Here is a 23,532-nt window from a genome sequence, read left to right as displayed (position 1 = left end):
TCCAAACTAAAATGCAGTGTCTAAACAGGAAATGTATCCATGGTCATTTTAAGTTGGATTTTATAAAGGAGGGACTAATGTTAGTGGGTTTTTTTTAATATCTATCAGGGAGTAAATGGAAGTGTACAGGAGTAGCATATCTCGTTTTAAAATTTTAAAAGGGAACACAAGTACACTGCTGGCTTCCATATGATCTGCATGTTAAAGCAAGAAAGTTACTAAGTGGTAGGAAAACTAGATAATGAGTCTGCCTAGAATCTGGAAGGCTGAAAGGCATGGCTGAGCATGCCAAGGACAGCGTGGTGTTCCCAGCAAAGGGAAGACATTTGGGTTATTTGTGTGAAGCGCATAAGTGGAAGGTGAGTGCTCTGACCTGAGTGCAGCTGCTCTGGTACTGCCACACATCTGCCACCCTGGAGCCTGAACAGCTCATCTCGTCTGGAATGGCAGAAACGAACTGTAGGAACCAGGATTGTGCCAGTATTTATTATTTTTCTCCAAAGCAGTAAGTATCAAATTCTGGTTGTTCACTGGTACCTGCAAGGTTCAGCTGTTTCAGGAACAGCATTCCAAGCAGAAGCTATGCCAAATCATGAGCTTGGTTTTGGTAGTGTCTTGTACTTGTGAGAAATGTGTATTTGACTTTTTGCTTTTCAGACATTTGAACCCTTAGTTTCCATGTGTAACTCGAATTTAGGGGTATTTTCCAACCTTAACAAATTTCTTGTGTGTCAAGACACACAAGACACAAGACACACAAGACACAAATGTGTGTCAAGACACAAGGCACATGTTTCTTATTGAGAAAAAGAACTTTTTTTATGTGAAAGATTGTTGACTTGAAAACAAAGTTTACATCTCACAAATTCATGCAAGATCTTAAAATACAGTGGATTAGTAATCCTCGACGTGTTCTCGAGAATGCTGTTGTCGCCGATTTTCACAGTGGATCTCATTTCCTAATGCTCCTGTATCAAATGCATGCGGTATCAGTGCGCTTTAACTCCTGGGAGTCGCCAGCGCTGCCCCTTTGGCAGACTTTGGTGAGACCGCGGTGCTGTGGATGAACCCCTGGCTGATGATCCCGGTGCTTGCCCGGCTCCGCTCGGCTCCATTTCGCGACCTGCCCGCGCTCAAGATGGCGGCGGCCGCCCTCAGCCCGCACTGAACATGGCGGTGCCCGGGCGGGCGCCGAGCGGGGTCACGGGAGGAGGAAAGGGAAGTGACGCCCCCCCCGTCCCGACGGCGGCGGTGACGGGCACGGCCGGAGTCAACGGGGCTCCGTGAGGGACTGGGGCTGAGCCGGGGCTTCATGCGGGACCGGGGCCGAGCCAGAGTTCCGTGAGGGAGCACGGCTGAGTGAAGCTCCGTAAGGGACCGAGGCAGCCGCGGTCTCTCGGCCTCACCCCGCCGAGACGGGGCTCCATGAGGGAGTGGGGTCCGTCCTCGCTGGCCGGCGGGACAGTCCTGACCCGCGGGCGGTGGGGAGGCGGGAGCCGCGTTTGATGAGGGGAAAATCTCGTGTTTCCGGGACAGAGAGCACCAGATCGGTTCGAACCTGTCCCCGAGTTTCGCCGGCCGCCCTTGGCGCCTGTGGTTGAGGGGACGAGATCAGAGTAAACAGCGCAAACTGAGCTTACTGCCCTTTGGAGTTTGGGGCTTTGGCATGGGGCTTTGGACGCTTTTGTTTTGTTTAGCTTTTTAAGGGGCGCGTGAGCAGTGTATGAATTTTCGTTAGCTGGTTGTACCGAGTGTTTGGTCACTTTTATGTACCTTCCCTTGCAGCTGCAGCATGGCAGAAGCCTCTGTCTCTCCACTGAAGCACTTTGTGCTGGCCAAAAAGACCATCACTGCCATCTTCGACCAGCTGCTGGACTATGTCACCGAGGGAGCAGCGTTTGTGGAAGGTGAGCTTTCCCCTTAAACACAAGGGTCCTGTCCTTTGCTTTGAGTATGTTTTATAACAGCGTAATGTACATTATGATATCTGTTACTGTGCTGTTTCTACAAATATGGACCTTCAGAAATAGTCACATTCTTCATTTGACACTGGGGTTTTTTTCAGCTTATGCTGGAAGAAATGCCTGGCATGGCTACATACCTGAGAAGCTGATTAAGTCACTTGGATTGGCAGCCTGGCTTCCTTTCCATAAGAGTGAAAGCTTAACCACTCTGGCCTTACAGTTCTGTGGTGGTTCTCCAAACAGGTTCTCCCATTTTTCAGCAGAAAGGTGCATCAGTGATGTAATGCAAGGATCCAGTGGTCACACCCTCAGAGGTTTTAGCAGCGTGGAATGTGTGTTGAGAAGATGCAGAGTTGGTTGCTCATCACCCTGCTGAGCTCTGCAGGGGGAGGACAGCCCAGCTTAGCTGGTGTATCCATGAGAGGTCCTGGCTTTCCTTTCTGAAGGAAGCAGGTGTCCCGAGGCGGGTGAGCCCAGCAGGCCGTGTTCACAGGGTTAGTGGATCAGCAGTTGGATTAGCGATTGATCTGAAGTGATTTATGTCATGATTTCACCAGTGCTTGTGGCAGAGCTCTCAAATGATAAGGCCTGGTATCAGTGTCTGTAGTGGGGTTTTGCTTGTTTAGTTTTACCACTGTAATTAAAATTTGCAGTTGGCATGTTAAGTACTGATTACTTACACCTTGTATCACGGAGCACATTCTCTGTATGTGATTGCTTTTATGTTTTTCATTTCTATATGTAGCCACATACAAGAATCCAGAGCTTGAACATGTAGCCACAGAAGATGAACTAGCAAAAATACAAGCATATAAAAACAAGTTGGCAGTCATTGGAGAGGTGCTCTCACGGAGGCACATGAAAGTGGCATTTTTTGGCAGGTAATGAATGAAATTACCGGTACTTAATTTCTTTTTTTTTTTTTTTTTTTACCTTGGGAAGGTCTAAAGTTGTCATCTCCTCCAGAATGGCTTTTCTTTTTTCTTTTTTTTTTTTTTTTTAAGATGGTGGTTTTGTTTGTTTAATGTATTTTTTACTGTTCCTGCTAAGGACTTTTTTTTGTATTTGGTCAGAAGTGCTGAAGAACTAAACTTGGGGCTGTTCATGTTTCTGTCTATAAGCAGCTGAAGAGAAACAGAGATGGTTGCCTGGTTGGTTGTAACATCAGTCTGATAGATCTGTGTGATGATTTTAAGGATAGCAGTAACATTGTGGTCTGCTAGTCCACTTTGCTTCAGGGAGATTGATTTTTCTGTGCTTACATTTAAACATGTGGTTACATATTTTTTGGAGTATGAATCTTCACGGTTGAGTTCTAAAAATTCTGTAATAGTATTGGAAAAAATGTGGCAAAGATGATCTTGCCTTCATTTTGCTAAAACTAGTTTAGTCCTTTAAAGAAAAACTATCAAAGGTTCTGAAATAAAAAAATTAATTATATCTCACCCTTGATGTTTCAAGAAGTTAAAAGTTGAATACAAACTGTGATGTGTGATAAACATTGCTTTTGCAAAGGGAAAAAGCAGGGAAAAGAGAACTCAACTCTCCCTCTAGCATTTTGAATAAATTTGTGAACTGTTGTACAGTGAGCACTGAACTTTTTCTGGAAGCAGCTCAAAAATGAGTTACAGTCTACATAACTTCATGCTGTTGTGTAATAGTTAAACCTCAAATATTTATGTGTGAGGGGTAGAGGGTTAGTGCAAAGTAGGACACTGCTGAGGACTTCCAAGTTCCTGCAGAATGTGGAGCTGGTGACGCGTTCCTCTGAATGAGCACTCCCCACTCTCTTCTGGCTGGAGCTTTGTCCCCAAAACAGCTTGTGCTCTGTGGAGCTGATGCACTGCAATGGGGGTGCATTCAATTCAGCACAAAGATGTGTTTAATGCTGCTGTGCTCTGCTCAAAGTGCTTTTATTTTCTATCCCTCTAGAACAAGCAGTGGGAAAAGTTCAGTCATTAATGCAATGCTGTGGGATAAGGTACTTCCCAGTGGGATTGGCCATACAACAAACTGCTTCCTCAGTGTGGAAGGGACTGATGGAGATAAGGCTTATCTTATGACAGAAGGATCAGATGAAAAGAAGAGTGTCAAGGTACTTTTCTTGGATGACTTCATGCCAGTTTTCACAGGAACTGATTCTTAAAAGGTCTCTTTTTTTAACAACAATTTCAAGTCCAACAAAAGTATAAGGCTCCTTCATTCTGCATTTTTAAGTTCTTACTGAGGAGGGAAGAAGAAACTAATGAAAGTGCTCTGCTCTGCAATTTTTCTTGGCTGTTTCAGAGAAACAACTAACATGTGTCTCGTAGCATAGCATATGTTGAGCACTTTATTTTTATAGGACTGAGCAAGTTGTGTTACTGATTAAGGATTTGGAGTGTGTCCCTCATTTGTATTTATGGTGCTCAGCTTATTGAGCTGCTTACATCGACATGTTTAACCTCTGAGGCAAATTCATGGTGATGCTCAGTATCAGTAGCACACAGTCCAGTCCTGTAGGGAACATTTGTGGCTTGAAAGAAACTCTTGTCTGAGTTTCAAGGCACAACTTGTTCTTTAGATGCTGGTGAGTCGAAGAGCTTAAAAAAAAAATCACAGCTATTCACCAGAACAAAGTATGAACTCTGTTACCCTCTTCAAGATAGATCCTGTCCAAGTTTGAGAACTGAATTATACTGGTTTACAGACTTGTTTGAGGTGCATATTCATGTTTGTCTTCTCTTTATGCTCTCTCTAGACAGTCAACCAGCTGGCTCATGCACTTCACATGGATAAAGATTTGAAGGCTGGCTGTCTAGTCCATGTCTTTTGGCCCAAGTCAAAGTGTGCCCTGCTGAGAGATGATTTGGTTTTAGTGGACAGGTATCTTTTCTGTTTTAGTAAATGTTTTCCTAAGGATATGAGGCATTATAATGTTTAGAAAAGAGATTGGTTTAGATTCAAAATTATTGAAAGGCTTTTTTGTTTGAAAGGACAGAGTTTGTTCTTTTGTATATATACTGCTAGTCATCACCCTCCTGATTCTGCCCTTGTAGCAGTTGGAACAGACAAGTGTCTTGTGACTGAGCTGAATAAGGGAATAACTTTTGGCTGAGGATACTCTACCTTTAAAACAAACAGTATGGAAGTGTGAATAGGGTTGTTGCAGCAGCAACCTTTTGCCCATTTCCTTTCTTGAAACGCTTCAGACTGATCATGTGAAGTATAAACAATGTGGACTTCATTTTTAAAAGCTTCTGATAAGAGTTGCAGTGCCTACATACCAAAGTAATGGGTGGCCTCAAAAGGTAGTTGTGACAGCTGTGTGTGCTCCGTGTTAGGCTGACATTTCCTACACGTTGGTGTGTTTAAAGGATGCTGGAAGTGGTTGCTTTGTCCATGCCAAATGCCCTTACTTCTGGCCACTGCAGTATAACCTGGTAATAGCTTTTCAAACTTTCAGGTGATCTGTACCTAATGTGTAAATCAATAAATACTGAATTTGAAAGTAATTCACGCAGGTGTCAGTAAATCTTTAAGTATGATTTCTTCAACAAAACAACACTCAGAATGTGTTCTAATAAATTGTAGTGGTCTTTGTTCCATCTTTGTCTTGTACTTTGAAATCACTGGGAGTTTGTAATTTTCTTCAGTGCATTTGATCTGCACAGCCTCAGTTGCTAAAGGTGAAAAAGGGAAAAGAGCATAGATTCTGAGAGAGCAGGTACTTGAAAAGAGCAAATCATCCTTTTACTGTTAAATAGAGAAAATTTGTACTAGCAATAATTTAGGTGCTGCAAACATGACTTAATGCTCATATTCCACTTTATGTTTTTTTTAAACTGACAGCCCTATAGTTTTAGCTTCATTTTCATTTCCTATTAGACCTATGCACAGCTTGTGTAGCATATTGCTTTAAACTTGGACTTTATTAATGAAAAAAAAATTTTATGAACAACTCTCTCTCTTCTGATTAAAATTACAGTCCAAGGAGGGAAACCATTGTGTGAGCCTGTCTGGGTTTCTGAGGGACGGCCTGTCGCTTCATTTGGCAATTACTTACTAATCAGAAATTTCATTTTGAATGAGTAGATGGTCTAATGATCAAGTGACTGATAAATTCTAGATGGTAACTGGTTTTTGCAGTGTTTACCTTAAGTTTGAGGTAGGCATCAGCCTCAAGATACAAACCTCTGTAACTTCTTGCAAGGCCCTTAGGCATTTCCAGTCTATTTTTATCAGTTTATAAAAATCAACTAGTTCTTTGGTGTGTAAATAGTAGTTTGTGTTTTTTGTTCTTGACAGCCCTGGCACAGATGTCACTACAGAACTGGACAGCTGGATTGACAAGTTTTGCTTAGATGCTGATGTGTTTGTCTTGGTTGCCAATTCTGAATCAACTCTCATGAACACGGTATGATGTGCAATGTTTTTATGCTACTTCTTTATTTAAATATTCAGCAGTTCCATAACCAGAATAGCTGAGACCTTTACAGATGGTGAATCACTGCACTTAGATCTTGTGAATAGGATTTGGGGGTGGGAGGCAAGAAATAATGTATATCCCTCACTAGGAAAAGGAGAATGAAATTCGGATTTTTTACTGGCTTGGCTTTCTCTGCCTTGAGCGTCATAATTGTCCTTTCCATTTCAGTTGGTTTTTTGATAAATGGATGATGGAGTGCTTGTCTTGCCATTCAATTTGTGGGTATTTGTCACCTGAAGACACTTGTATTACCAGAGAAATTACGGAGTATTTCATATCCAGAAGTTCAGTAGAATACACAAAATAGGTGAAGGAAGTTGAGTTCCTGTCTTGTTCCTCTCTGAGGAGAGAGTTAATTCCTTTGATACACCTTGTGTTGAGGATGAGTGCTGCAGGTTCCCTTCAGTGGGCTGTGTTTCTTCTGAAGAATGTGTTAACAATAAGCATTCATGTTGCAGGGTTCTGTGCAGTGTGGAGAGCTGAAGATATTTTAATGTCTTTGTTCTGTAAAGCTCTGTTCAGGAGAGAGAAGAGTTCTCTGTACTTTGCAGCCTAAATATTGTATGACTTGTAAGAGGAGAACATTTAAAGTGGCCAGAGGAGCTGTTGCAATAATCAAAATACAAGACCAGAAATTTGGTGTAATTTTGTAGTGATCTCCAGTTTCAACTAAACTAAGTATTGTGGATGCAGACTATAAAAGGTTTCTAAGTTATTAGAAGTGTAACTGCCAGAATGCAGAGTAATGCTACTGAGAAGATTCCTGATGACTTTTATTAAACCTGCTATAGACAAATAATATGCCCAGGTTATTCTGAGCATAGTTCTGACCTGAAAGGTCTGAACTTTCTAAATACTGAGACAATTTTTAATACAATAAGAAATTAAGTGTGCAAAGACAGTATTTGTTTGCATTCTATCAAATTAGAATAGTTTGGTAGAAGTCTGAGAAGAATGTGAGTTTAAAGACATGGCATTCCATCTTCTGAGCTGAGTACACAGAGTCAAATACAAGGGATGTGATTTAGAAGAAAAAGAAAATTCTTAAAACATTCAAGACAAAAAGGATTTGGCACCAATGTGGCCATATCTTCTCTATTATGTCACATGAGTGACACTTTTTGGCTTTTAGTATGGACAAAATCTAAAGTTGTTTACATTGTGTGTATAACACAGTTGTTGGGGTCTGTTAATTAAAGGAAAAAGAAAAAAAATATTTCTGTGAACGTCTCATTGCTATATAGAATAACATAAATTATCCTGCAGATAAAGCATATGACTACTATGTTCTCATCCTCCTTAAGCATTGTTTTTGCCTCTTGCCATAACAGGTTTGAGAATACTTGGCATTATTCTGCTACACTACCTGGGATTTTTCTACTATTCCCTCATAAATTATCCTCAGACAAAGTTCTGATTTGTGCAGCAGTGATCTTGTTTGCACATGCTTATTCCCAGCTGATGGGGAATAATGGATCTCCAGTGCTGTGGCCAGGATATGTCGTGGTGTCCTGCTGCAGTCTGGAAAAGTTTATGGCAGCACAGAGATCTCTTCTGCTTCAGCTTTGCTGAGTGGGGACTCACTCCATCACGACTTACCCATTATGACTCTGTAAACAGCAATAATGGGTGGTAGGTGCAGGGAAGAGACCTAAATACACTTAATTTTGTTAAATTAAGACATTCATCAGTGACTTCTTTGTCTGTGTCTCAACCATACGTCCTCATGCAGGAAGTGTTACTTCTCTATAGTTCAAGCTGTTGTCGCCTAGCTGAAGAATAGTTAGATCATGTATTTTGTGGATATAAAACCAGATTTGACAAGGTTAGCAAGAGAAACTTGGTAGTTCAGATAAGAGAGACTTCATTGCTTTCACCAGACATTAGTGTTTTTTGAACTGCCTTTTTTTTTACGTTTTCTTAGTTTGTATTTGTACCAAGTTTTAGAGGAAGTTGCTGTGTCTTTGACTTTTAGCACTTGCATCAGTTTTAAGACATCTGATGACTTTTGAACTACCCTAAGCCTGTTATGTGCTGGATATCTGTGGGTTTTAGTACTGATGAATTCTTTATAATAAACTTTTAAAAAGCTAGATAAACTTCAGAATCTGTTACAGAAGAATGTGTGACTCTGGTTTGGATGTCTGGGGACATTTCTGTTTGTGCTTTAATTCTTAGGAGAAACATTTTTTCCATAAAGTGAACGAACGACTTTCCAAGCCAAACATCTTCATCCTGAATAATAGATGGGATGCCTCTGCTTCAGAACCAGAGTACATGGAAGATGTGAGTGAACTGATGGCTCTTATATGTGTTGACAGTTAGTTAATATGTATTAATATGGAAACACTAGCTTTGTTTTATTAGTAAAAGGCTAAGTTACATGGTCAGGAAATGGAAATAACCTATTCCTTGTTACAAGCAAAAAGCAAACCACAATTCAAATGACAATATATGCAGGCAAGTAATAAAATGGGAAACTTCTTTAGAACCTTTTTCCTCCACAGTTAAGCTTGTTTTTTAATCTTATTTTTGTATTACCTTTTGTTTCTGCAGTGATAGTGCAGCCTGAGGGCACAGTTTATACATTTATACCTGCATAGAGTAGCTGGTAAAGTGCAGTGTTAGATGGGAACAGTTTGAATCTTCAGATCTTCCCAACAGCAGCCAGCTTGCAGTGAGAATTTTTTCTCTGTGTATGGGGAATGAAGCGTTTACCCCAGTGACTGGCTGAGATCTCTGACTTACATAAATACAGTTGTAAAGGGAAGTATTGTTGTGTCCAGGTCTGTTTAAAGGAGTGAAAGCAGCTGCTGCCTCTGTAGGATTGACAGGCATCTGCTGTCAGAGGGGTGGTTCAGCATCTGTTTCTGACTCTGATGATGTGATTTGTTGACAGCTCAATTTTTGCCTTTTTTTCATGAGCTTTTTACCTTTTCCTTAGGTGCGTAGGCAGCACATGGAGCGCTGTCTGACTTTCCTGGTCGATGAGCTCAAAGTTATTGATCCTGTAGAAGCAAGGAATCGCATCTTTTTTGTTTCAGCAAAAGAAGTTCTGAGTGCCAGGAGACAAAAGGCCCAAGGAATGCCAGAGGCTGGTGTGTAGGAACTCCTGCTTTTCCTCAAATACAGAAAAACACTATAAAACCCGATAACTATATTTAAGATACAGTCCCTGCTGTGAGGTACTGCTGTCTCCCTTATGGTCTGTTGTTTCACAGGTGGAGCACTTGCTGAAGGATTTCAAACAAGATTACAGGAATTTCAACATTTTGAGCAGATATTTGAGGTATTTATGATGGGCTTTTTAGACTGCCTGATTTTTATTGCAAAGGTAGCTTTTTCTCTTATGCTTAGCTTAAATTTACAGAGCATTACCCACATTAGCAAGTGGAGGAGTGTGTAAGGTATTTAAACCATCTGCAGCTTTGCCTTTTCTGTGGGTTCTGTTCATACCTTCTCACCTTGAGTAGCAGATGGTTGGAAAGGAGTATTATTTAGTGAGGGAAGGGACCCAAACTCTTAGCTCGTGTTTTGAGATGTCAATACCAACATAGTCTGTGTAAGAAGAAATTATGGTCTTGAAATGTGTGTGTCACTTAACAGCCATGTGCTGGTGAATGTTTGCAGTAAGAAATTTGGTTTCATCAGTATATATGAAAAATTTACTTTCATTTCTAAAGCCAGAGTTTTGAATTTATTACCATTATATACCTCTTAGCTCTGTTACTGTGAGCATTAACACTCTCCTTGCATCCTTTGTGCTGTACAGAATCCACTCTTTCACCTCAGTTTAGCCATATTCGTAGTTGGAGTTCACAGTTTCTACAGAAGTAGGGCTGGCTAGACAGTTGAGTGGTTTCTTTGTGATAGGATCCATTTGACTCACCTAATTTGATAACTTTAATTAATTGAAACCGTTCTTGGATATGTTAAGGAGTCCTCTTGGGTATCCCTCAATGGTTTTGTGTATGAGTATTAAAAAAAAAACTGCCTCTGAAAAGTATTTGTTCTTGCATTAAAACAAACCCATTTAACCTTAGCAAAACTGCATTATGTAATGATGTGTGTATATCAGAAAGGTTTTAAAGTAACAGCTTGATTCGGTCTTGCATAAGCAAGAAAATGTCAGACTAAATTTAATCCTTATCCACACTCTTACGATAGGTGATTGAACTGTAGAAATGAAGGGTTCAGGGTGCTGGCAGGACCTGGCTCCCTGAGACATGACATTTCTAGTGTTACTAGCTGTAGTCAAACATGCATGTTTGTTTGCAGTTTTTGTCCTCAGAACTATAGTAGGAGACTTTGAGCCAGCAGGTAAAAAGTGAAAATTGAGCTTCTAGATCAGTTATTGTTCTTTAATGTATTCTGCCATCTGCTGTACCCAAAGCTTTTTTGAAAAAATATCTTATCATTACAGTTAAGCACTCAATGCTTAGAATATTTCAGTATGAAGATGGATGATGATCTATTAAATGATGCAGTGCTGTGAGTGCTCAGCACATCTGTAAATCAAATGTCACAGACTCAAGTTGGCCACCACAATGAGAAGTATCTGTCACAGGGTCACAACCATGACGAGTTTCTGTGGCAGAGGCTGGGACAAGGAACAATTCTGTGACAGCACTGCATGGCCTTAAATCAACCTTTTTTCTTCTTTTACAATGTGTTATATTTGCTGCACACCTGACTCCAACAGTGAGAGTGGATTCTGTAGTGTTTTTCCCTGCTCAGCTGTGATTCATCCTAAAATCTTTATTAATGGCTTTGAATAGGAGTGTGATCCCATCATTTAAAGAGAATGACAACTGTGCTGAATTAAGATTGCCAAAGCAATTTAGATTTTGAGCTGTTGCAGCCTCTTTCACATTTAGGTTTTGTGGCAATTTCCTAAGTTACAGTGGCAGTTTATGTGCTTTTGAAGCAAGGCTGAGACTAAATAGTTCACCAGGTCTGGAGTCTTCAGACCTAATACTCACATTACTGTCACCTGAGCTGATAATGTAGTTGACATCAGCATACTGTTGTCATCAGTTCTGCTTGCCATCTCTAGGCTCTGTATTAATGAAGAATATCATACTGCAGGGAGAACTTTCTGTGTGAAATCCTCACTGATACTGTGCCTCGTGCACTGGCAGACCAAACTCAGATGCTCTACAGCCTAAGCATTTCTCCCTAAAGCACTTTGCATTTGCTCTGTTTCCTGACAGAGGAGCTTCAAGTCCCAAGACTCTTGGATTACACTCCAGTGTGTGAAAAGGAAGGGATGAGAGCACAGATGCCTCTGTCTGTCTTCATCAGACACTGCCTCCTCCCCTGCCTCAGTCTGTCTTGCCTTTAGCTCCTTGTCCCTGTAGAGGTGCCCTGCTCAGACTTCCCAAATTTCTCTCACTTTTTTGTCCAGCTCACATCTCTAAGTAAGCTGCCACTTCACTTACAGACCTGTCCACATGTGCCTTGTTCCCCCTGGCTCTATCTGCTGGGTTTGCTCCTCCTGGATTCTCTTACCCTGCTTTTGTCTTGACTAAAATTGGACAGCTTTTTCCTCTTTTCCATATGGGCTGAGAAGAGGAACTGTTACTTCTCCAGTACTTCCACATTCCTGATGTTAGTATCAGTTCCCTGATGGGAAAGCCTGTTCATTCCTGAGGACTGATACGAGCTCATTATAGCTAGAATCTTAAAAAAAAAATCTAGACCCACCAGTGCTGGTCAGTTGTGATACAAGAGAAATTTGGACTATTTTTGAAAGGCTTGTATGATTTATGTAGACTTTTGTGTGAGGGTAAAAATCTTTCCAAAACTAGATGAAGCATGTTTGCAAAGCACAGGGTGGTTGAAGTTGCTAAAAGAAAAACTGGTGCAGGCATTCCTTGAAACACTTGTAGGCAGTGGGAAATTAAGATTTTAGAGATTCATGTAGTAGCTTTAAAAAGTGATGCTATTATATATGTCAGCTGTATTGCAACAAAGGAAAGGGAGGGAGGCAGTCTTAAAGCATTGAATTCTTGGATCAATTCTGAATTTTTATGTTGGGGAATAACAGAAAGTAGTTGGTGTATTTCCTGAAGTTCTGCAGTGAGATACATAGAATGCCTTATTAAAATAGCAAAGAAATGCCTGCACCCTGCACTGTGTGCAGTAGTGCTTAGTGGATATCCTACATAAAACCAACCCCACTGTGCCTTAGGTTATGGTACTTCTCAAGTTTCTTAAAAATACTGGCAGCAGAAGTGTTGTGGGAAGTGGTGGAGGAGGGAGGCAGGGTGGAAGAGTACTCCTGGCTGTAAATGGGAGCAAGGCAGAGCCAGAATGAGGCAGCTGCTGCAGAGCCCTTCCCCAGCACTGCCCGGGGATGGAACACGGAGCACACTGAGCATGTAATGACTGTCCTGTGATACAGGCAGTGGGCTGGAAGGTAACTGGCTTTGGTTAGGCTGTTGAAACATACTTTAATCTTTGTTTCAGTAAATACTTACATACAGACTAATGGCAAAACTGCTGCTGTGCCCCTCTTACCTTTCGCTGTCATTTAACTAACCTTTGTGTTTTTCCTAGTGCTCTAACTTGGATTTTCTGATTGTGTTGTGAGTGACTGTCACCCTTTTACCTACCACATACTAACGTTGGGAAGACTCTTTGCTCTGTGCCTAGTCTAGCTCTTACAATGTGCTGATATTTAAGAAACTCTGGCTTTTCATTGCTGATTTCTAGATCTGCTTCATCGAGGAACAGGGACAGTTTTACCCATTTTTTAATTTTGTTTTCATCTATTATTTTTACATAGCTGAAATTTGTTATTACAGCATTTGCTAAGGTCATAGGCAAATCTTCTAAAAGTAATCCAAACCTGTGCCATGAAAGGTGAATCCACAGATGGAGAACAATTTAAAAATCCCATAGATCTGATTTAAGGAAATAGCTGCTTGGTTTCTTCCCCTCAAACACAAGATCTCTTCAGTCACTGTCCTGTATTTCTGAATTTCTGTTCAATATTGAAGATTGATTAGAAATTGTATCGTTAGAGCATTTTCTACCTACTCATTTAACACTTCAATAATATACAAGCAAGCTGATATTTTAAGGACTACTTACCTTTTGTTTATCCCATGAGAAAACCCTTGTTTGTTGTTCCTAATTGTGTATTTTGTTCCTGGATGATCAGTATTGATGTGAGAATGTCACATTTTATTGACAATTGCCTCTTGAAACTAGGTGTAGTGCAACAAAGAAAACTCAAGCCAGGCCATATTGCCAGCATTCATATTTGACATTTGTAATTCCAAAAATAGATAGTTTTGAAAATTCCCTGAAGAGATAGATTTATGTATTCATCTGAGTTTTCTTTTTCTTTACATTATTCATTTATTTTAAAAGAATGAAAACCTATGCACATTACTGTGAATGGACATGAAGGCAGATTTGCTGCTATAGACTCATTTGAGATTTCAGTTTCTATTGTCTTTTAATTTCCTTATACTTTCTTCCTTTTTACTTCCCACTGGTTTAAGTTCATGGTAAAATTGGCAGCATGTGCTTTCTGACAGTGAAATTCCTGATTGTGTTGGCATGGAATTGCAGTAATGTGTTGTGGCTTGGGCCCCTCGCAGGAGTGTATCTCGCAGTCAGCCGTGAAAACCAAGTTTGAACAGCACACTATCAGAGCTAAACAGATAATAGATACTGTGAAAAACATTATGGACACCATAAACGTGGCAGCAGCAGAGAAAAGGTAGGTGGGTCAGAGGGCTGGTTGGCTTTGGTTTTTCCAGATGATCTGAGGAGACATTTCTGTGCTGGTGATTTTCTTGGGCCATTATGGACTTTAAAATTCCCTTTTCTGCTGGGTAAGAAACAGACAATTTCCCTGGTGTGTCCATATGTCGGTCTTACCATTGTTCATGTGCCCACTCAGTTGTGTTCTTGGTCTGTGACTTCTGTACAGGGATCTTGGTTTACTTTGTTGTTCTTCATTACTGACTTGCAATCTGTGTGTTTTCAAATGAAATATCTAAAATTTTAAGGTTTTTGAGCTGTACCCAGCATTTCAGAGGTGATGTTTGGGCCTGCTTTACTTTCATTACAGTCACACTGAAGGAAAAAAATGGGAGGATGTAGATGCTTTAATTTGCAAGTGATTAGAATACTGTAAGGAATGAAATGAGCCCAAGCTCACAGAGGCTTGGCCTCTGGCCCTTTCCAGATTGCATCCTTAAATATCTTTATTCTCTCTTTGCTCATGGAATCCTTTAGTAGTAATGATAGCAGCTCATCTGCTGTGTCTGGTAGTTTCATGTATCCTTTGAGGTTTGCATATGTGTGCAGTTTTTTCCTCACTTTTGTTGCCACCTTGTCTCTTGTACACAGTGAACTTGCTGTCATGATTAATCCTTCCCATCCATCTCCTTCCTGCCTGTCAATAATGTGTCTTTGTGTTTCAACAGACTTCACTGTGCTGTCAAACACGCTCATCCCCCTGAATATGTCAGCTTTTACAGACTGCCTGTTTACATACTGACTTGTCTCACGTTGTCAGATCCCATGAAAACATGCTGTGAAATGTTTGAAAATATTCTGATACTCCTTTCTGTCAGTGGATTTAACCAGAATGTCTGTGGTGACCCCTCTTAGCCTGAATTGCTGTTTGTTGTTTCTGCTGGCCCTTCAAGATGAAATTGCTCTAGATTTTCAGGAATTTTTGCTTAAGTGATAGGTCAAGGAATTGTAAAGATACTTGTTTGTGACAAGGTTTGTGACAATGTCCCCTTTCCGTTGTAGGGTCATCAGATCATGTCACTGTTAAGGAGTAGTTGAGTGCTGTTTGTGAGCAGCAGTTTGGTCAGATTTTCCCCTTTTCTGAATCAGGGTAGACGAGTTATTAAAGGCCTATGATTACCCACACCTTTTGTAGTTGTAATGATGTGATAATACAGTGATAACAATTCTGACTTGAAATGCTGGTTTTGAGTTGTGTTTGCTCAGCACTTCTGGAGCAGTGCCTCTGCTTTGGGCAGCCAGTGTCCCTTGGGATACCCTCTGGCTGCTTGGAAGCCATCAGCTGGATGATCCATGCCTGGTTAAGGCCTTGTTTCCTTCTTGGGAGAATACATGGTAGTGATGGTGATTTCCTTTCTGCTGGGTTAGAGTCCATTCCATGGAGGAGCGAGAAGATCAGAAGGACAGGCTGGACTTCGTTCGAAATCAGCTGAACATTCTGACAGAAGATACCAAGGAAAAAATCAAACGTGTTACTGAGGAAGTCGAAAGTAAAGTAAGTAAAGGCAGTGGGAACAACCTCCCAAATCCAAGTGTTGCCTCCTCTCTCAGGCACCTCCTTTTGGAGCCCACCCATCTCAGGAGCTATGTTTGAAATATCTAGAATGTTCCTTTTTCAAAACAAAAACAAAAACAAAAACAAAAAAACAAAAACAAAAACAAAAACAAAAAAAACAAAACAAAACAAAAAAAAAAAAACGAACAAAAGCTTCCTGGCTGTCAGGTGATTGAATCATTTCTTGGGACAGTTCATGCAGTAGTCTATTCTCAGTCTGTCTGGAAAAGGTAGCAGAAACATTTTATGCATTTCCTGTGTTCTTACAGGTCTCCTCTGCCATGACTGATGAGATTTGCCGGCTTTCAGTTTTAGTTGATGAATTTTATTCTGATTTTCACCCTTCTCCTCAAGTATTGAAGCTCTATAAGACAGTAAGTTTTTTTAAATGGTTTGAAGCCATGCTCTTTGTCTTTCCCTTAATTTCTACTTCTGTATTTTCATAAATTCCATAGATTTTATGTGACTGTCTGAACATTCCAGGATTTTTGCTTGCTGACATGTGCATATCTCTACCCAAAACGGAAAAAGGTTGAAAATATTTTCTGCTTTGTTTTTGGAAAGAAATTAATTTTTGTTTCAACCATCTTTTTAGGAGTATAGTGGTTCCTAATTTCTAGTCTTCGCTTCCAGTAAATAAGACTTTGCATAAATAATTTTTACTACTCCTAACATTAAATAGATCCAAAAATAAAATGAGCTTGCAAATACTCAACACTTTTAATAAAAACTGGTTTGGCTTTTTTTAACTTTTATAAATTCCTCCTCAAACTTAGTGCTTTAAATTAAGGCACGTATACCTGTGTTGGCCTCTTATGCTCAGACTTTGCTGGTGACAATGACTGCCATAGCTCCCCCTGTAATCACAGAATGTTCTGCGTGGGAAGGGACCCACAAGGATCACTGAGTCCAGCTCTTAAACAAATGGCCCATATGGGGATCGAACCCCCAACCTTGGTGTTGACAGCACCATGCTCCAACCGCTCGAGCTCATCTCAGGCTGTTCCAGCCTGGTTGATCCCCTGGGAGTGCTACATTTTCAGGACAATCTGTGCTGTTTCACCTCAGCAGAGTATCCTGAGCAGGCCCCCATGGGAGTTGGTGGGATGGCTTTATCCCTGTGCAGAGCAGTGGAATTGGCTCCCATCAAATGACACAGGAAGGGCTTTGCAAGGCAGTAGGTGTCGGTTTGCTTTTCACTGTCACAGGTTATTGAAAGTAAAGACTTTTCCATATGGTTTTTAATGATTACAGTCCTTGGGAAATCTTTCCTGTGTCACTTCAGTTATGTTTTCAGTCCCAGCGTGCAGTTGGAAAGCATGGTATTTCCATGGAAACATGCTTTTCTTCCCACTGTAAGTAACAGTGCTTGGTGTGTAACATATTCCTGCTCCATATAATGTAACTGATTAGCTAAATACAAATTGATGAGCTTGTGTTCTTTATAACACTTCAGGAACTGAACAAACATATAGAAGACGGTTTGGGAAAGAACCTGGCTGAGCGCTGCTCCAGTGAAGTCAACCAGTCAATGCACCAGTCCCAGCAGGAGATTATTGGTAAGAGGAAGTAGGAGGAATGTTAACACTTTACATTTAAAGGAAGAAAATTTAAGAAAATTCAGTTTTAAAATAATTTTCCTTCTGATCATGCTTAACGTTGATGCTATAAATGATTAAGGAAAAGCCATGATAGACCAGGACTGAGTGTTCAGCTCAGTCACCTGTTTCTGATACTAACCAGTAACACATGCTGGGGGAGAAGAATAATGAACCAGGGTAAATATAGCAATCCCTCTCCATTTTAGGGACTTCTGAGCTGATACACTGCATCTGGATTAATGTCTTAAGCAAGTAGTAATGGACCTGTCCTCTAGAAACTCATCTAATTCTTTTATAAACCCATTTAAAATTTGGCTTCCATAAGAGATACACCAAATACACTAATTACTAGAAAATGTTTCTGCAATATAATGCTCTCCCTATGTCCCTCCGGACCCAGAATGCAAAACAGTTCATTTCACAAAGAATTTGTGCACTTCCCCCCCCTTTATTTTTTCCTTTATAAATGGTATCTTTATTGCACATCCATCTCTATTGATCTGTTCCTGGTAATAAGAGATTCAGAGCATGATCATGAAATTATGTGAACCCTTCCATCCTCTTAGTAATCATGTTGCTGTTCCTGTGTGGCACCACAGAACTGATGGGTAAATCAGTTTTTTTTCTTACTCCATCCTTATCTGTTGACCACTGATAGAGGTCTTTCAGTTAATTTGCATCTTTTTTCCAGCAGTGCTTCCTTGGTGAGTTGATTTTCATGACTGTTTTCTTGTATCAGAGCAATAAATTCCCTGCTCTGTTAGGGTCAATCCTGCTTAAATGCCACTGATTTTACAAATAAGTAAATAATGTACTGGTCAGTTTATATTCTCGAAATTGACAAAGTTGGTCAGCAGTGCAGGGATACTGCTTGTGAATAAGATCTTCTTCTAATGTTAACTCATCTTTACTGTTTGTTCTTATTTCTAGAAAATCTGAAACCATTGTTGCCTTCTAGTGCTCAGGATCAGCTCCACCTGCTAATTCCATGCAGGAAGTTTGACCTTAGCTATGATCTAAACTGTCATAGCCTGTGTGCAGATTTTCAAGAGGATATCATGTTCCACTTTTCTTTGGGATGGACTTCTCTTGTAAACCGTTTCTTGGGTCCTAAACAAGCTCAGAAGGTACTCCTGGGATTAGCAGATCCAAACCTACATGTGAGTCCTTTGGAGCTTGCACTGCCATTGAGTGCCTTGTTTTACCTTGATGAGAATATATTGATTTTTACTCTTTGCCAGTGCTATTTACATGCCTCCTGCTACCTTTCCCTAGACCCATTGTGTGAAATATTTCTGGTGAGGGTTGTTTTTATTGGATTATATTCAGGATTAGAACGGAACTGAAAACATCTCCTGAACTTTCTGCAGCTGTTGCACAAGTTGGTTTTCCTTTGGATTGAACCCTTTGGGAAGCCTGTTCCATTTGTAACATTTGGATCCTTAGTTTGGAACCAGCCCTATGCAGACACTTATTCTCTGTTGGAGGAGCTGTCAAAGCCTCCACTGCTCCTCAGGAGTCTTGTTCAGATTTCTTTGCTGAAGGGTTTCCTTCAAGTAAATCAAAGCCTGAATATATGAAAATAAAACCCATCTGTGTAGTTCCTTAATGCTTTTGACTCAGGCTGCCATGTTCCCATCTTCTAGATCCCTGGTCCTTTAGCCAGCACCCCGTCTGCCGCCAGCCTTCCCGCCATAACTCCCGAGAACGTGCCCCAGGATGACTTTATGGTTCCTTTGGTGTTGGGTTTAGCCTCGCTGACATCCCGGACCTCCATGAGCATCATCGTGGTTGGCGGAGTGGCAAGTAGCACTGACAGCATTCCCTGCTGGAAGGGGTGGCAGAGGCGGAGCTGCTCTGTCCTGCTTGGGGTGTAAAACAGAGTGTGCCCTGGATTTGACACTGGGCCAGATGAGCACATGCAGTGCCCTGGATACCCACAGTCAGTTCATCGTGTGAAACCAGGCTAATCACTCTGAGGATAGCTGGGCATATTCTCTGTGCCATAAGTCTGTGTTCAATGCCTGAATTAAATGGTGATCTGATGGTGGTACCTCCTTCAGTTTGAATTTAGTTGGAGCTTTGGTCCTTCCCTCATGAAAGAGCAGGAAGGCTTCTGTAACCTGCACGTTCTTTTTGCCATTGGGGACCCGCTCATGTGAGTGTAGCTGTATTGCTCCTCAGTAGTATTATGGCAAAAAATTATTTTCTTAAATAAATCCAGTGGAAGGGCTGTGAAGATGATTTTAAAAAAGATGGGTGGAATTAGATTTTACCTGTAGGGCAACTTATTTAAGCTAACGAAGATTTTCTTTTTCAGATCTGGAAAACCGTAGGCTGGAAACTGATCTCGTTCTCCCTGAGCATGTACGGGCTGCTGTACCTGTACGAGAGGCTGACCTGGACCACTCGGGCCAAGGAGAGAGCCTTCAAGCAGCAGTTTGTGAACTACGCCACCGAGAAGCTGCAGATGATTGTCAGCCTCACCAGCGCCAACTGCAGCCACCAGGTGCAGCAGTAAGTGTCACACAGGCTGGCCCCTCACTGGGCAGGCCACTGTCACTGGCCCTGCACCATGTGGGAAGGCACCTCTAGTGTCCCTTGGCACTTAGTGGGAGAGGGTTTGAAGGGAGTTTAAAATGCCCACCTGAAAAGGCCAGTACCTGCATCTGTGAGTGGCTGATTGAGGTGCTCTGAAGATGGTGGCTCTCTTTGTCCAGTGCCACGTGAGAGGTCATTCTAGTGGAGGCCAAGTTGCTCTGCCCTTGGAGGCCCTGTAAGGATGAGCAGAGCTGCTGCCCCAAGGGCTGTTATGGGCAAGTTCTGAGCAGCCAGTGCTGGCTCTTCTGCACTGCAGGAGATGAATTTGAGAGCCTTTCTGAATGAGCTACACGGGAGAAGTGTTCTGCACCCTGGGGGCTAGAGGGCGCATTAGCAGGCCTAATTTTCTGAAATAATAATTTAATCAAAACACGTATTTTCAACAAGAGGCTAAGGGAGACAATCAGCTGGACATTGCTTAGCAGAGACAGGTGGGAAAGTGTTTTGGGAAGAGAACAGAAAAAAAAGTGGAATAGTAAAAAGTTAAGCTTCAATAGAGGAAAGAGATCCATCCCTGTGTCCAGCAGCTCTGTGAGGACATGGAAGAGTTGGACTCAAACCAATGCTCCAGTAGAGAGGAGAGGGTGCTTCCTCTCCTGCCTGAGAGCTTGGATGCTGGCCCGGGCTGGTAACTGGGTTTGTTTTCCCTTTGTGTAAGGATGAGTCTTGCAACTGGGGCTGGGAGCATGTGGCTAAGGAGGGACATAGGATGGGGTGCCCCAGGGGGCAGGTCTGGGGCACTCCTCACCCTGCACAGGACTCACATTCATGTGGCACAGGGCACTGAGCTTGGGGGTGTGGGGCTGCTCCAGCACCTCCTGCCACAGCCAGAGCCCCATCTCAGACTTGTACCTGTTAATGTTCTATGAAAATGGCCAGGCACGATGTTGGCATAGACTGAGGTGTGTTTGGCATGTTGAGGGTTTTGTTTTCTAATTTAAAAAGTACCCAGTTTTCCTGCTTTCTGCTATTCTCTAATCCCATAACAGCTGGAGGCTTTGATTGCTCTGTTCTGCACACTGCAATGCCATGAGATTTTATTTCTTACTATTTTTTTTAGCATAAGCTTCTGTGAATCGTGACTGTAAACTTGTTTTCACTTTAGGGAAATGGCCACTACCTTTGCTCGGCTCTGTCAGCAGGTGGATATTACTGAGAAAAACCTAGAAAAAGAAATAGCTAGGCTTTCCAAAGAAATAGATCAGCTGGAGAACATACAGAGCAGCTCCAAGCAGCTGAGGTAAGTCTTGGTGTGACTGGCCACGTGCATCTCTTAGCCCTGCTGACTGCAGAGTGATCAGTGCCTACCATTACTCTGGAGTCGAACTAGGTTAGCTCAGGTGCAGAAGGGGATGCAAAGATACCCTGAACAGCTCAGGGTAAGTTAAATAAATGTATGCTGTTGCCTCAGTGAATTAGCTAACCTCCAGAAATACTATTTTTTAGATAATCTTTACCCTTGTCTCTCTTCAGTGTATGAGAGAGAGACCTTTGACCAGAATTTGAGTCTCCTTGAGGGTGGCACCTTCCCAAAGCCCCCTCCCCAGAGCAGAGCAGGAGAGCAGCTGTGCTGTGTCGAGTTGTCCAGTGCAGTACTGGTGGTGCAGTAGCAGGGGTAGGCAGAGGAGGAGCTTCCAGGAGTTGGTGGTTCAGGGACTTGGCAGCAGCCTCAGCCGTAGTTTCCTGTTCTTTCCCCCTGCTGAAAGGCTGCCCTGGCTTTGGGCTGTTGCCTTCTGGCCTTGGGCATCCACCACCACTGTCAGGTGAATATCTGCCCCCCACAAACCTCTTCTAAAAACCTGCTTTTAGGTTTTATTAGTGCTGGAGGGTCGCAGTAGAGGAATAGAAATGAAACACTGATGTCAGTCGTGCCTTTGGGATGTTCCCAGCACTGAAGTAAATGCCTTGCTTTTGTTTGTTTTACAGAAATAAAGCCATTCACCTTGAGAACGAACTAGATCGCTTCACAAAACATTTTCTTCAAAAGAGTAAATAAAATGTCATTGTGAACGTTCCTGGTGCTCCTTTGTAGGGCAAAGCAGAAATTTTACAGGTGACACTTCTACTCTGTGGAGTCACTTGAAATAATTTACATTTTTAATGTTACTTTGGGTGGCATTTTTTGTTGTAAAACTTGGACTCTGATGGTGAACCAAACTGAAGAGCTGTGGTACTCTTGAGTGTTATGTTTGTTTTGCAGATTTTGGGTTAAAAATTACCTTTAAACACTAAATTTTTTTGGGCACTTGACAATAAAACCCCAAATCCTCGCTGGTTTTCCTGAGTATGTAGCAGTGGCAAGTCTCGCTTCCTGGCATCCAGGACTTTAGGCAGGGAGAGAGCTTAGCCCAGTCTCCTGCTTTCACCTGCTAATGAATTGTCCAGGGATGGAGAGTGCTGGTTTTCCATGTGGGTTTGATTTTGTATAGGGAAGTACAAACTCTGGCATGGGAAAGGACTCCAGGCAAGTTTGGAAAGCAGGTGCCAGTGTGTCGGGCAGCAGTTCCTCTTTAAAGCACAGTGAAAGATGGGGGGTGAACTGCACTAAGGAAATGCAGTGGGCCACCTCCTTGAGCCAAGAGGGCACTGGTTAGGTAAAAGTGGAGCTATTTTTGCAGTTGGTAGCACAGTGAAGTGGTCCTTTGCCTGTGAGCACAGGGCTAGAGCCATGGCCCAGTGAGCTCAGGTGTGTCACCACCCCCAGCTCACAGCCAGGCACAGCAGGCTTTGCTGAGATGGTCTGGACAGGATTGGTGCAGGTTGGGTAGGGAAGCTCAGGGTGTCAGGATGGACCTGGAGCTCCTGCTGCTGGCTTCAGGGAGCAGGACATGGTGAAACCCCATCACTCCCTGACCAGTGCAGCTGTAGGTTCTGCTGTAGAACAGGTCTCCTTTAGGTCAGACTCCAGGCAGCTGTGCTGGAGTCCTTTCTTGCTCACCTCCAGCAAAGCCTCTTTAAAAAGCTTCTGCTGTTGCTGTCTGCAGTCATTCAACATCTACTTTTTTCTAAACTAGACTTTTTAAAATTATTTTAAAAGAAAAGCCTTTTCAGAGTATTTATATATTTTTATGGCAGTGTTAACATTGACTAAATTAAAGATTCAGCTCTAAGGGATAGGAACTTGCTATGTTCCAGTAACTAAGGGCTATCTCATCAAGAAATAGATGTAAGATGTAATGCTAGAGGCATTAAGGGAAGACAACAGTTCCAGTGTGTTCAGGTGTTTGTTCTGACTGTGCATGGGGAGTCCTGGGGGTTTGAAGAAAACTCTGGCATCCACCAGTGAGTAACAGCCCAGCTTTGGTGTGGGTGAGGGCACAGCTGTGTGTATCAGTGCTCTGTTTGTGGAGCATTTGTATTGACATTGTATCAAGATAAAACTTTCAATGCATGTGTTCTACAGTTATTTATTAAAAAAAAAGTACTACCCCTGTGCTCTGGTAAGTTCTTTGGCAGCTCTGCCCCAGGTGAGGACCTGCACCTCATTCCCACAGGTCCTGGCTGCTGCTGTGTGGCTGCTCCATCCCCATCCCAGGGACACCTGCAGGCCAAGGGCTGCTCTAA

The 23,532-nt window shown here is 42.0% G+C and overlaps 1 protein-coding gene across 4 annotated transcripts; it reads left to right on the top strand.

The window, feature by feature from the left end:
• The first annotated feature begins 362 nt into the window (after positions 1–362).
• Positions 363–23,403, top strand: MFN1 (mitofusin 1). 4 transcript variants are annotated; one of them, XM_069024730.1, is made up of 18 exons: positions 363–505; positions 1,786–1,907; positions 2,710–2,845; positions 3,897–4,059; positions 4,705–4,829; positions 6,252–6,360; positions 8,611–8,718; positions 9,377–9,530; positions 9,654–9,721; positions 14,046–14,167; positions 15,580–15,706; positions 16,036–16,140; positions 17,223–17,325; positions 18,298–18,527; positions 19,014–19,169; positions 19,688–19,884; positions 21,074–21,208; positions 21,895–23,403. In XM_069024730.1, the coding sequence occupies exons 1-18, from the start codon at positions 444–446 to the stop codon at positions 21,962–21,964; spliced, it is 2,292 nt and encodes a 763-aa protein (XP_068880831.1). In that variant the 5' UTR covers positions 363–443; the 3' UTR covers positions 21,965–23,403. The 4 variants fall into 4 exon arrangements, with proteins under 4 accessions (XP_068880831.1, XP_068880832.1, XP_068880833.1 ...); XM_069024731.1 differs by lacking the exon at positions 363–505 and adding an exon at positions 1,231–1,369; XM_069024732.1 differs by lacking the exon at positions 363–505 and adding an exon at positions 1,420–1,438.
• The last annotated feature ends 129 nt before the right edge of the window (positions 23,404–23,532 follow it).

The sequence above is a fragment of the Aphelocoma coerulescens genome, chromosome 9 (assembly GCF_041296385.1).
Source record: "Aphelocoma coerulescens isolate FSJ_1873_10779 chromosome 9, UR_Acoe_1.0, whole genome shotgun sequence".
Taxonomy (NCBI): domain Eukaryota; kingdom Metazoa; phylum Chordata; class Aves; order Passeriformes; family Corvidae; genus Aphelocoma; species Aphelocoma coerulescens.
This window is presented reverse-complemented; position numbering and strand designations above follow the sequence as displayed.

Excerpts from the sequence above, each read along its gene's own strand:
- MFN1 (XM_069024730.1), top strand. The coding sequence starts at position 444 with ATGGCAGAAACGAACTGTAGGAACCAGGATTGTGCCAGTATTTATTAT. Across the intron at positions 17,326-18,297 it reads GTCCCAGCAGGAGATTATTG|AAAATCTGAAACCATTGTTG; the intron begins GTAAGAGGAAGT and ends TCTTATTTCTAG. Across the intron at positions 21,209-21,894 it reads AGCAGCTCCAAGCAGCTGAG|AAATAAAGCCATTCACCTTG; the intron begins GTAAGTCTTGGT and ends TTTGTTTTACAG.